Source organism: Protomyctophum bolini (assembly GCF_963924005.1).
Source record: "Protomyctophum bolini genome assembly, chromosome: 10".
NCBI lineage: Eukaryota > Metazoa > Chordata > Actinopteri > Myctophiformes > Myctophidae > Protomyctophum > Protomyctophum bolini.
The window spans coordinates 42,523,171-42,537,613 of NC_137871.1; the positions used below are offsets into that span (position 1 = coordinate 42,523,171).

Sequence of the window (14,443 nt, forward strand, 5' to 3'; positions counted from 1 at the left end):
AGAAGACATTCTTTTAAATTCGGTTAAACCTGGGGTATAGGCAACTTGGCACAGGGAGGGTGATCACTGGCATGCTGTACGTGTGAGAGAGACGTTTTTCTTTAAAAAAATATATATATTCCAAAAAATAACTCATGGATGACCCCTGGTATATGAACTCATGGATGACCTTGTGTTCCTTTAATGACATATATAGCCATGGACTACGATGATGCCGTGTCCTTCCTGGGCCACTGGGGGGCGTTTGAGAAGACGGTGTTTGTGCTGCTCAGCCTGAGCGTGGTGAATAACGGTTACGTGGGCATGGCCATGGTGTTCCTGGCGGACATCCCTCCTCACCGCTGCCGGCTCCCTGGCCTGGACGGGGACTCCAACTCCTCCTCCTCCTCCTCCTCCTCCTCCTCCTCGCCCTCCTTCAGTCTGGAGCTGAACCACTCCTTCCCCCTGGAGGAGGTGAAAGGGGTGCTCATGCTCAGCCGCTGCTCCAGGTATAAGTATAATAACAGTCGCACGTTTACATTTATGGTAGCTTTAAAAAAAATCCCAGTAATAGTCCTGGGTTTATAGGCTTAGGCCTCACTGCACGTATTAAGACACACTCATGTCCTGTGTCTTCTGTGTGTCATGGCCGCCTCAATGCATTTCCAATGGGAGTCACATGGTTTCATGACACAACCTTGTTGCATGGCTCTCTTCTGACTCCCATTGCAAAATGCATTGAGGCGGCCATGACACACAGCAAACACAGGGCACACGTGTGTCTTTGGTGTGAGTGAGGCCTTAGCGGTCCAGGCACCTTGGCTGGTAGTCCAGCATTACAGTGTGTCACGGGTTCGAGTCCCAAACCTGACGAACCTTTACTGTGTGTCTCCCCATCTCTCTCCCCGTTGACTGTTGACTTACTAACTCCCGGTATCTATCTTATCTTATCTATCTATCTATGGAAAAGAAACAGTAATAGTCCATGAGTCAGAGCCCTAACAACGGGCTATGATTGTCACACCGATTAATTAAACTGTTTATAGGGTCAATATAAGTCAATTCGTATTATGATAACTGTTCCACTAGCAGTAGATTCATCAGTACTGGTGAAGGCTGGATAGCCAGAACGTTTGTCCCCTTGTTCAAAATTAAACAAATGTTTTGAACTGCAGTCTTGGTGTGTGCGACCCACTGCCGTTATTTATTTGATACAGTCTTATCGCAACCATTGTGTTTACGTCGCAGGTACAGACAAGGAGGTGGTTTCCATGGCAACCAGACCGAGGGCTGTGTCGACGGCTGGGTGTTTGGATCAGAGAGATACTCCTCCACCATCGTCACTGAGGTCAGAGGTCAATCAACTGGACACTATAGCCTACATTTACTGAGTAGCCTATTGTACTTAAAGCTTTTGTACAAGCTTGTAGATCTGCTAGTTGCACTATTGATATTGAAAATGGTGTGTGTGTGTGTGTGTGTGTGTGTGTGTGTGTGTGTGTGTGTGTGTGTGTGTGTGTGTGTGTGTGTGTGTGTGTGTGTGTGTGTGTGTGTGTGTGTGTGTGTGTGTGTGTGTGTGTGTGTGTGTGTGTGTGTGTGCGTGTGCAGTGGTCTCTGGTGTGTGAGGACGGCTGGAAGGCACCGTTCACCATGACCGTCTTCTTCCTGGGAATTCTGGGAGGATCCTGTCTGTCTGGATACCTGTCTGACAGGTAACCTGTCTGACTGTCTGTCTGTCTGGATACCTGTCTGACAGGTAGTCTGTCTGTCTGTCTGTCTGTCTGTCTGGATACCTGTCTGACAGGTAGTCTGTCTGTCGTAGTTACAGGGACATACTGTATGTGTGTGTGTGTGTTGTGTGTGCGTACTGTAGCTATGCTACACGCTATATTTTCAGGTCATCTTCTCATGTCCATATATAGGCATGGTAGGCGTGTCACGTTCTTCGTCTCCATGGCGATCCAGACGGTGTTCAGCGTCGTCCAGGCGGCCTCCACCAGCTGGGAGATGTTCTGTGTGATGTACTTCATCGTGGCCGTGGGAGAGATCGCCAAGTACTGCTGTGGCTTCATACTGGGTACGCGCGTGATGTAATAGTACACTGCTGTGGCCCAGATGAGCTTATAATACTTATATAATACTATATTTATTTGCATCTGTCATTAGGCCTACTGTATGTATTGTGTTTTATATGCTGTGGTGATCGGGACATCCTTGAAAGAGAGCTTGCTCTCAACGTGCTTCCTGCACAATCCCTGAATAAAGAAAAGGAAAAATAAGCAAAAGCTGCCTTATCGTACCTTATACCTGCTTTCCCTTGCCTTGCCTTGCCTTCCCTTGCCTTGCCTTGCCTTCCCTTGCCTTGCCTTGCCTTGCCTTGCCTTGCCTTGCCTTGCCTTGCCTTGCCTTGCCTTGCCTTGCCTTGCCTTGCCCTGCCCTGCCCTGCCCTGCCTTACCTGCTTTCCCTTGCCCTGCCCTGCCCTGCCCAGGTTTTGAGCTGCTGACGAGCAGGGCGAGGATCCTGTTCGGGGCGATTGGAGTACCGTACGCCTACGCTCTGGGCTACACCGTCCTGCCTCTGTTCGCCTGGAGCATCAGGAGCTGGAGATGGCTGCTGCTGGCTCTGTCCCTGCCTGGCCTGCTCTGTGTCCCTCTGTGGTGGTGAGTGTCTCTGTCCCTCCATGTCCCTCTGTGGTGGTGAGTGTCTCTGTCCCTGCCTGGCCTGCTCTGTGTCCCTCTGTGGTGGTGAGTGTCTCTGTCCCTGCCTGGCCTGCTCTGTGTCCCTCTGTGGTGGTGAGTGTCTCTGTCCCTGCCTGGCCTGCTCTGTGTCCCTCTGTGGTGGTGAGTGTCTCTGTCCCTGCCTGGCCTGCTCTGTGTCCCTCTGTGGTGGTGAGTGTCTAGAAACAAGCCATTAGCGATGTCTGTTTTGTCAACTGGACATTTATAACAAAACAATGTATTATTAAGTGTCCTGTTCTTCCAGATATAAGGTTGATATTACTGCTACATTTGGCTGCCAGTGTTATCTACCTGGCAATAACACGTTGGTTGTGATGATGTGATGATGATTTGGACGATAGCCCTTTTCCAAACATTACAAACAGTGTTGGCGGTACAGTGAAACTGCTACTTGTAGTGAGATTACACGTCGCACGCAGACCGGAATCTCTTTTTGTCCATCTACATGTGGTGTAGATCTGAGGGACCCCGGTCTACAAACACAGGGTGTGGGGTTAGGTCTCAGGTGTAGATCTGAGGGACCCCGGTCTACAAACACAGGGTGTGGGGTTAGGTCTCAGGTGTAGATCTGAGGGACCCCGGTCTACAAACACAGGGTGTGGGGTTAGGTCTCAGGTGTAGATCTGAGGGACCCCGGTCTACAAACACAGGGTGTGGGGTTAGGTCTGTGTTCATTTCATTACAACTCTAAAGGACCAGTAGGGTACAACAGCAGTGTGGCATAGCGACACAATTATATGTAAAGTATACACAAGTGCATCTGTGTCTGATGGAAAACAACTGCTCTGTTCTTGCACAGTTCTGGGTGCTTGCGGTGGAAGCCCTTTCTGTCTCTGTAAGATGACTGACACGTGTCCTCCTGTCCAATGGCTATAATTATAGGTACATCCCAGAGTCCCCTCGCTGGCTATTGGCTCAGGGCCGCATCGAGGAGGCGGAGCTCATTGTCAGGGCTGCAGCGAAGAAGAACGGAGTGACGGCACCCAAGGTCATCTTCAGAGTGGAAGACGTCAGTTTGATCCAAGTACACGCACGCACGCGCACGCACGCACGCACACACACACACACACACACACACACACACACACACACGCACACACGCACGCACGTACACGCACGCACGCGCACGCACGCACACACACACGTGCACACACACACACAAGGCTGGACTGACACAGAACTCCATATATGGGCATAAAAGGGACACGGACCGACGGGTAGAGACAGGTAGAGATCTACGTGCTTGTCGTGATGCATGATTTGTCGACTGACTTGTTACGGAGGCTTTCACTCACTTTCACGTCCTTCACGTCCACACACATACTGTGTGTGTGTGTGTGTGTGTGTGTGTGTGTGTGTGTGTGTGTGTGTGTGTGTGTGTGTGTGTGTGTGTGTGTGTGTGTGTGTGTGTGTGCGTGTGTGTGTGTGTGTGTGTGTGTGTGTGTGTGTGTGCGTGCAGAAGGCAGAGTCTGGTCCTACAGACAGACAGCACAGTTACTCCTTGCTGGACCTCGTCAGAACCTCCAACATCAGAAACATGATGAGCATCAACGTCATACTGTGGTACACACACACACACACACACTTACGCACGCACGCACACCGTACACAACATGATGAGATCATCAACATCATACTGTGGTACACAGCGATCACACCCGTGTGAAGTGAGGGGCGCTAATATATTAAAGTCTAACTCATGTTGATTAGGTGATGTAAAACAAATGGTGCCAACACAAACGCCATTAACAATAAAGAACAATATGACGTACATTTTCCCAACATTGTCAATGCGTTTACAAAACAAACATTGAACTAAAGACAAACATTAAACCTGTCAAAAAGCAATACCGCCGTTGTTAAAAAAACAACGGCCGCTGCAGTTCGTTGGAGCGACCTCATTGGCCGCTGCTGTTCGTTGGAGCGACCTCATTGGCCAGAGTTTCTCTGTCCGTCTATAGGATAGTGCTCTCCATGACGTACTACGGCATGTCTCTGAACACGGCCAACATGGACGGTGACCCCTACATCAACTGCCTGGTGTCCGCGGCCACGGAGTTCGTCAGCTACAGCGTCACGTGGTTGGTGATGCTGTACGCTCCGCGCCGCGCCCTGCTGCCCTCCAGCCTGCTGCTCAGTGGTCTGCTGCTGCTGCTGCTGAAGACCCTCCCTGATGGTACGCACGCACACACACACACACGCACGCACGCACGCACACACGCACGCACGCACGCACGCACGCACACACGCACGCGCGCGCGCTTAGGTGTTTACAATGTGTCTGTGGTCACTCTGGTGCTGGTGATGTTGGGGAAGATGCTTAGATGATGCTTAGAAGATGTTTCTCTTGGCCTGGGCGGTGTCTCAGAGGTCCATCCTGGGCCGTGGCTCAGAGGTCCATCCTGGGCTGTGGGGCTCAGAGGTCCATCCTGGGCCGTGGCTCAGAGGTCCATCCTGGGCTGTGGGGCTCAGAGGTCCATCCTGGGCCGTGGCTCAGAGGTCCATCCTGGGCCGTGGCTCAGAGGTCCATCCTGGGCCGTGGCTCAGAGGTCCATCCTGGGCCGTGTCTCAGAGGTCCATCCTGGGCCGTGGCTCAGAGGTCCATCCTGGGCCGTGGCTCAGAGGTCCATCCTGGGCCGTGGCTCAGAGGTCCATCCTGGGCCGTGGCTCAGAGGTCCATCCTGGGCCGTGGCTCAGAGGTCCATGAGGGTCCATGAGGGGCGTTCTTATCATCTTACAACATCGAGGACGATTTGAGCAGTAACAGACAAAACATTAAAATGGCATTTAATGTTTGTGTTAGTGACAAAACAAACTCTGTTCATTGTCAATGGGCGTTTTGAATGTTCGTCTAGACAAGACAAACATTAAACCTGTATATAGGAGGGCCCTCAAAAATATAAAATAAAAACAAATAAAAAACATAAAAAAACATGTTTCTCCTCCAGACCTGTCTGAGGTCACTGTGGTCCTTGTGATATTGGAGAAGATGTTTAGATGTGTTCATCTCTTTTTAAACATGTGCTACATGACACGCAATGAGGAAATGTTGCTGTTTTCTGTTCTGTTTTTGTTTATTGCTCTGGAAATGTTGTATTTTGTTGTATCTCGGCGACACTGCCAATGAGGGTGACGACCTCAATGTCTTTGGAGAATAACTAACTAAATGTTTGAATGAATGTCCTCCAGACCTGTCGGAGGTCACCATGGTCCTAGTGACGACGGGGAAGATGTTGGTGACCGGAGCCTTCGCCTTCATGTACCTCTACTCTGTGGAGCTGTTCCCCACCGTGGTCAGGAACATGGCTCTGGGGGCTCTGTCCATGGCCTCCCGCATCGGCAGCACCGTGGCTCCGCACATCGCTTACATCGGTGAGCTCTGGTGTACTCTGTGCATAGGACTGTGTGACTGCGCAGACAGACAGACAGACATGTTCTAGGACTGTGTGACTGCGCAGACAGACAGACAGACATGTTCTAGGACTGTGTGACTGCGCAGACAGACAGACAGACAGACATGTTCTAGGACTGTGTGACTGCGCAGACAGACAGACAGACATGTTCTAGGACTGTGTGACTGCGCAGACAGACAGACAGACATGTTCTAGGACTGTGTGACTGCGCAGACAGACAGACAGACATGTTCTAGGACTGTGTGACTGTGCAGACAGACAGACATGTTCTAGGACTGTGTGACTGCGCAGACAGACAGACAGACAGACATGTTCTAGGACTGTGTGACTGTGCAGACAGACAGCTCATTCCTGTCCTCTGCCTCTATAGGTACGTACAACAAGCTCCTCCCCTACGTCCTGATGGGCGGAGCCTCCGTCCTGGCCGGCCTCCTCAGCCTGTTGCTGCCCGAAACCAAAGACCAGGAGCTGCCCGACCTCATCTCTCACACCAAGCCTCTGGTCCCGTAGGTTACACCATGACCTCATCCCTCACACCAAGCCTCTGGTCCCGTAGGTTACACCATGACCTCATCCCTCACACCAAGCCTCTGGTCCCGTAGGTTACACCATGACCTCATCCCTCACACCAAGCCTCTGGTCCCGTAGGTTACACCATGACCTCATCCCTCACACCAAGCCTCTGGTCCCGTAGGTTACACCATGACCTCATCCCTCACACCAAGCCTCTGGTCCCGTAGGTTACCCCATGACCTCATCCCTCACACCAAGCCTCTGGTCCCGTAGGTTACACCATGACCTCATCCCTCACACCAAGCCTCTGGTCCCGTAGGTTAAACCATGACCTCATCCCTCACACCAAGCCTCTGGTCCCGTAGGTTACACCATGACCTCATCCCTCACACCAAGCCTCTGGTCCCGTAGGTTACACCATGACCTCATCCCTCACACCAAGCCTCTGGTCCCGTAGGTTAAACCATGACCTCATCCCTCACACCAAGCCTCTGGTCCCGTAGGTTACACCATGACCTCATCCCTCACACCAAGCCTCTGGTCCCGTAGGTTAAACCATGACCTCATCCCTCACACCAAGCCTCTGGTCCCGTAGGTTACACCATGACCTCATCCCTCACACCAAGCCTCTGGTCCCGTAGGTTACACCATGACCTCATCCCTCACACCAAGCCTCTGGTCCCGTAGGTTAAACCATGACCTCATCCCTCACACCAAGCCTCTGGTCCCGTAGGTTACACCATGACCTCATCCCTCACACCAAGCCTCTGGTCCCGTAGGCCTACAAATGGTTATTGTTTTTATTCATTTTCTTTAGCTGAAACGCGATTCAAACTTGAGATGTCCCAATACTGTATCCGTATCGGCACTTATTTGTCATATCGGGTCATATCGGTATATTGCCAGTCTAACCAGCGATCCCCCACAGGGGGTAAGGGGGTTGACACTATGCCAGTCTAACCAGCGATCCCACACAGGGGGTTAGGGGGTTGACACTATGGCAGGTAAATACAATGTTGGGACATGTGGAGTTTGCTTTGGAGTTGCCCCAAACTGCTATTGCACATTTGAGTGAGGAGTCTGCTATAAACACAACACCAGATATATAGCTATAAACACAACACCAGATATATAGCTATAAACACAACACCAGATATATAGCTATAAACACAACACCAGATATATAGCTATAGCTATAAACACAACACGAGATCACATCCCTGGTATCGGTATACGGTATTCGGTATCGGCTAACACAGAAATGGTGGTATCGGGATTGGATCTGAAACGAAGGGTATAGAATTCAAACATATTGTTTATTTGTACATTGACTTCAGTAGAATTTAATCCACTTTTGTTGTATCTACGGTAGACTTCAGTGAGCTGTTTTTTTTTTCTTTTTCTCCAGACTTGCTGTATTTTCTGCTAAGAAAAGCAATCAGTTGTTAATTAATGCAATCATGTTGTGTCTGTTAGGCTGTCCAAAGTGTTCCAGAGACACAGCGGCCAGGCCGAGCTCCAGAAGGACCAGTCAGACTTAACGCTACAGAAGAACCACTGTGGAGATGACCGGAGCCAGTGTCCTTCCCAGAACCAGACCCTTATCCTCTGACTAGAACGTCCTACCCAGACCCTTATCCTCTGAACAGGAGAACGTCCTTCCCAGACCCAGACCCTTATCCTCTGAACAGGTGAACGTCCTTCCCAGACCCAGACCCTTATCTTCTGACCAGGAGAACGCTAGGAAAACAACTACGACTACAGCCCAAAGCGTCTACAGGGCAGGACTTACGGACATTTTATATCGTTGCTGTCGGACAGAAACCTCTTATCTCCATTTGTGTGGGCCGCTAGCCCCTCCTATGTCCAGCTTTGAGAGTTTGTGTAAACACAAACATTGTCCAAACACAAACACTGAATGCCATTGACAATGAAGGGCCAGCTTTGAGTGTTTGTGAAAATACAAACATTGTGAAAACACAAACATTGTTTAAACACAAATATTGAAGACGAAGGTGAGGACGCAAATTGTGATTGGCCAGAATGAGATGATGTAGGATGATAAGAGCGCCCCTCAGTTCACATGGGTGTGATTTTTTTGTAACTTAAAATCACCATGTGGTTATGCCTGAAGGTCAGTAGTGACCGAAACATTGTGAAAAAAGTACCAAAAATATCAATAACAATAAATAGCAGATCTATAATGTTTTAAATCGGCTATAAATAAATAAACAAATCCAACAATTCAAATTGAATCAATTATGTATTTCAGCAAAGAATCATGAAAATAGCAAATCAATAGAAATCGTGTAGGCCTGTCACAGTACTCAAATCATTGTCAAATATCTACTAGAAGTCATCAACAACTAAAAGTGTTAATCAATTTCAGCAAGGACAATAATTAATTACCAAACTAATTTAAATTGTACTAAAGTGTGTGTAATGGTAAAGGAGAAAACATGATCAGTAACATAGTATACTACAAAACATTATGAATAATTAATGTTTCCAATGAAGGCTATATTATCGAAGGTGATTAATATGGTAATGAGCAGTGATTCATATGGTAATGAGTAATGAAGAAAGTCATGAATGTAAATGTGAATGTAAAGTTACAATTTAGGCATATAGCATCTAGACTAGATATAACATATTATATTAGTTAGGGACACTAGAACGTCAGTGACTGTGGTTGTATTCAGGAGAGCAATATACCTGAACATATCACGTGACACCAGAGAAGCAAATCATATAAATACACAATAACGACTGTACTTTGTTCTGTTCATAACTAATGTTACACACAGGGCTCCATCTTGAGCCACCCTTATCCCTAAACTTATTTGCCATTTTTTACTTACTTGAAAATCATTCCCCCCCCCCCCCCCCCCCCTTTTCTCCCTAATTTAGTCGTTATGCCAATGAATTCCTCCCACCACACATTGTTGTGTATTGTCACTGCTGTTGTTTATCCTACAGACTCACCTGCCAATTAGGAGCCCCCACCGGGAGAACGTAAAGCCTCCCGCCCAACACTCCGCCGAACCCCCCTCCCCCCCCACAAATATCCCCGAACACGGGCCAAATGTGTTTGTATAGCACTCGACAAAGCCAGATGCACAGCGGTGGATTTGAACCCCCAGCCTCTGTAGTTTTGGGCTGCTTTACCACTGGCCCACCCGAGTGCCTATACTATACAGAATATAATTATGTAATAATAATATTATCAACATGAAACATATTATTCATTCAAGCCCAGGTCAGCGGGAGGTGTGTCCTGCAGAGCTCTGCGTAGGTTCTGCCAGAACAGTCCAGGGTGCTGTCCAGCCCGGGACCAGCTCAGGTAGGTGTGTCTCTTCACCAGCCTCTTCATGTGATAGTAGGGAGACAACTGGTGGGCTGGAATGTCCTCCAGAAACACCAGGATCAACACGTCCTTCTGTTCGTCAAACAGACGGTAGCTGCACACAGGAGACCAGAGGACATTTACACTCTACTTTATTTTACATAGTGACACTTTATATATATATATGTACGTATGTGAATCTGGCCTTTGCAGAGAAATGGTGCCCCCACCTGGCCATCTGGATCTCTCTGGAGCACCATTCACTCTCCAGGTAATGATGGCTGATCACACAGATGGTCTTTCTGCTGCCGTAGATGGCATCTGTAATGTTCTCTATGATGGGAGCACCTGGAAACAAAACATACCAACATTTTTCACAGCCAGCGGTCATCGCCATGTTGGCTTGTGGTGGACACTTTTGTCAAAATTAAACATTTCCTCTCGTTTAATGACATAATATTACCAGTAATGCATAAAGAGCTAGCCTTCAATGACCATGACAGGTCTGTAACTCTGAAAGTGTACACTCAGTTAACTCACTCAAATGTTTGAGAACCACTGTCCTAGTGGATTCCTAATGTGCCATACAAGAAAACCTGGAGACTTGACAGTCAGTAATTGGGTCTAATTTGCCACAGACGAGGCCACGGACACATACACAACGAATACTATTTGGATGGATGTATAGATAGATAAGTCATAGAGAGATTTAGCTGATGTACCTGAGATTTAGATAAAGTTAAAAAAAAAAGGTTAAAGTCCTATTTGTCACATACATTGCTGTATGCAAGTTTTGATCTCTGCATTTGACCCATCTCTTTTGGAGCGCTGAGCCGCAGTCATGCCGCGCTCGAGAATCATTTCTAGCTCCCCAATCTAACCGTTGATGCTGAGTGCCAAGCAGGGAAGCATATCGGGTCCCATATACTTTGGTCTTTGGTATGACTCGGCCAGGGATCGAACCCTGGCCTCCCAATTTCAGGGCTCTAACCACAAGGCCGCTGATCTGAGCTGGTTAGATAAAATATGCAGTATAAGCTAGAAACAAAGAAGAGCTAGGTAGCCTACCTGGTAGGAAGTCTCGGTGGTGCAGACAGAGTTTCCAGCCCTGCTCTCCCTCCAGCACTGGAAGCATTTCTCTGAGAACCCAGAGCTCATCGTGAACGTTGTAGGAGATGAAGGCATCGTAGCGCTGAGGAGACCCCTTCTTTCTTTCCTTGGCATCATAAAGGAAGGCCAGGAAGAGGTAGTAGGCATAGAAAAGATGCAAACGCAGGAAGTGGTAGGTGAAGGATGTGAGCAGAGTTAGCACAATCACACAAGTGGAGGACATGTAGCAGATGAAGCTAGCGTCCACCCAACAGGAATGATAGTCAAAGTCCAGAAACATGGTTCCCTTTTTAATGAGAGGATTGCCACACGTGTAGCTGTCCGCATCAACAACCTGCGTTTGGTTGTTGTTCAGCATCCACTGCTGAAAGTAATAGTTGGAGCAATCACACGTGAAAGGGTTGTGATCCATGTTAACATGTTTGACTGCAGGGAGGAAACGGAACACAGAGACATTGATCACCGTCAACTCGTTCTGGCTCAGGTCCAGCCAGGAGAGTCGAGTCAGGTTGACTTGGGCCAGGAAGTCCAGCGACTGCAGTTTATTGTCGGAGAGATCGAGAGCTTCTAGGTTCGGTGTGTTTTTAAATGTGGTGCATGATATGTTAGGAATAAATAATTGCTGGTCACATTCTATTTTAAGGCTCCTCAGGTTCTTCAGTGACGGTAAATACAATGATGGTATAATTCTGGTGTCAACAAAGTGAAGAATTAGACTAAGAGTTTCAAGTTCATTCAGTCCTTCAAAAGCAGTGTTGTCCCACTCGTACAATCCATCTGATTGAAGGACCAAGTGTTTGAGAGATTTCAGATTCGTAAAATCTCCCTTCCTGAGGTGTGAAATTTGATTCCAACTGAAATCCAATAATTCCAGTTTCTGTAGACCAATGTGGAATGCATCCCCAAACATCCATATGTGATTGCCACTCATAGTTAGAACCTTCAACTCGTCGAGGTGTCGAAAAACGCACTGTTTGAGTTCGACGATGTTGTTGGCATCTAGATGAAGGTGTGTGAGTCGTGTTGAGTTTAGGAAGTCTGAGCAGCTTAAGTTATGAATGCTATTGTGATGCAGGCTCAGGTTCTGAAGCATGGGCAGATAATTAACAACGTCTGGCACTTTGGAAAGTTGGTTACAGCCGAGGTCCAGGAGCCTCAGCTGAGTCATGTGTTTCATTGAATCCGTAGACAGTTCAGTCAGGTCATTACCTAATAGGTCCAGGTAGGTTAGCTGACTACAACGTGACAGTGTTTCTCTTATGTCGGCAATGTGGTTTTCCTGTAGGGTGAGTGCCCTCAGCGTGGGTATTTCACAGGCAACATTTAAGAGACCTCTGTGTATCCATTCGTTCACAGCAGACACCTGTAGGCACTCTGGTGAGTCAAGGCTCTCTAGAGCATTTCGGATATTGTTATAAGACATGTAATGACCCGAAAGATGCACTGTAGTTATATTTCTAAGAAAGTACTTGTCTGGTATGTTCCACTCCCATCCAGAGTCATTACAACAATGTAACAGATCAATTTTCTTAAGATGTGGAAACACAGCTGTTGTGATGCTGAACTTTTTGATCGATCTTGAATCGATTCTCAACATCCTGAGCTCAGAGGACATGTTTAATGGCAGATCTTTTGACTGAAACGTCTCTAACTCGCAAATGGAGATGTTCAACGCCTGTAAGCGTGGTAGTTGTAAGACGGTGATGATATCTGTCATTTGATGTATCTTGTTGGACTTCAGACTTAATTGCTGTAAGATGGGGAGTGACTGGAAGGCTGCAGGGTTGATGGAACTGATATCGTTCCCATCCAAGCTCAGTATCAAGAGGTTAGCCAGTCCCTGAAACATGTTGTCGGTCAGTGTTGTTAGTTTGTTGGAGTTCATATGGAGCTCTTTGAGTTGCCCCAAACGGACAAAAGCACCGTCATCTACACGAGTTATTGAATTATAACCCAGCAACAAATCTGTGAGATTCAGCAGATTGTCAAAATCGGTCCTGTTTATCTCTTGAATGTCATTCTCTTCTAGTGTCAATGATATAACCTCTCTGGGAATGTCATGTGGTATGCTAAGGAGGTGGCGGTTTTTACATTCCACTGAAACACCAGCAGTGACATTGTCAGAGTAAAGAATAGTGCAGCCTTTCAGGAAGTAAGCCAGTGTGGGACTAAGATGAAGCGTGAACAACAGAACCAAGGAGAAACACTGGCAGCTTCCTGTCTGTAGCATCTTGGCTGTCGATCTTCAGGGTCAAGTTAACTGTCAGGTACTTTTACGTTGGTGACAACACTGTTCAGCATTGATGATCTAATGAGGATACAACAGTAAAACAGTTACAGTACACTGATTTAACATTGTATTTGATCTTTTACTCTATTTTTATTTTCCCTTTAAAATAATATTATCATTATTTTTGTCCTATATGTCATTCTCCTCCTGTTAGGTCACACTGAAATATAAAAGCTATAACAATGACATAGAAATTATGTTTAAAGTTTGTCAGTTATGATAAAGAAATGAGAAATGATCCAGTCAGTAAGAATATGTTCGTACTTTGTAAACTCCAGTACCATGCACTCTGGTCTGGGGGTTTTGTTTTGGGAGGATGTAAATCACAAAAAAGCAAATAAATGCTGTCAGAAAAAAATCATCTGCCTTTCTTCCAATTTAGCCTTTTATCTACAGTCAAGTCCTTTTTTATCTAGGGTGATACATGCTATTATTACAACTTGCCTCGATTACTTAGATGCCGGCATTAGTCATTAATCAAGTCTCTCTGTCTCTCGCCTGCAGCTAATAGAAAATGCTGCCGCACGCGTTCATTCTTACATACACATCGTCTGAGGAAAGACTAGTCTCTCCGCTCTCTCGTCTCTGTGGTGTGTAGGCTACATTTCAGTGAATATAAGCCATGCCTCTAATTACAATATAAACTATAATAGACTACATGCATGCAGAGCCGGTCAAAAAATGAATAATAGTTCCCAGGATGATTTTCAATGAACATATTTCTCTACCAAAGGAATTACAATGTTGAATCCTACCTGAACTGCTATATTAACGTCAGTGACAATCATCCTTCCAGTGTGATACAGTGAGAGGAAGGAGACTTGGAGAGAGTGACCATGTGACCACAGCCTGCTAACATATTGACCTCAACTAACATGGTGATAGTGGAGAGAAGTGGTAAGAGGAAGAAGTAGAACCCACAATGAACCCACAGACACGTGTGTGTGTGTGTGTGTGTGTGTGTGTGTGTGTGTGTGTGTGTGTGTGTGCACGCACAGCACGCACGCACGCGCATGTTTGTAAAGCGCTTAAATGGACTGTGTATATAGGCCT

At 47.1% G+C, this 14,443-nt stretch overlaps 1 protein-coding gene across 1 annotated transcript; it reads left to right on the forward strand.

Moving 5' to 3' along the window:
• Positions 1 to 198: 198 nt before the first annotated feature.
• Positions 199 to 8,767, forward strand: LOC308322314 (solute carrier family 22 member 4-like; the record flags this gene model as incomplete). The annotated part of the gene is made up of 11 exons (XM_080773516.1): positions 199 to 488; positions 1,228 to 1,327; positions 1,588 to 1,691; positions 1,902 to 2,056; positions 2,469 to 2,640; positions 3,601 to 3,727; positions 4,178 to 4,281; positions 4,680 to 4,894; positions 5,908 to 6,090; positions 6,502 to 6,637; positions 8,121 to 8,767. 11 exons carry the CDS (start codon positions 199 to 201, stop codon positions 8,254 to 8,256), a joined length of 1,722 nt encoding a protein of 573 aa, XP_080629642.1. The 3' UTR covers positions 8,257 to 8,767.
• Positions 8,768 to 14,443: the final 5,676 nt, after the last annotated feature.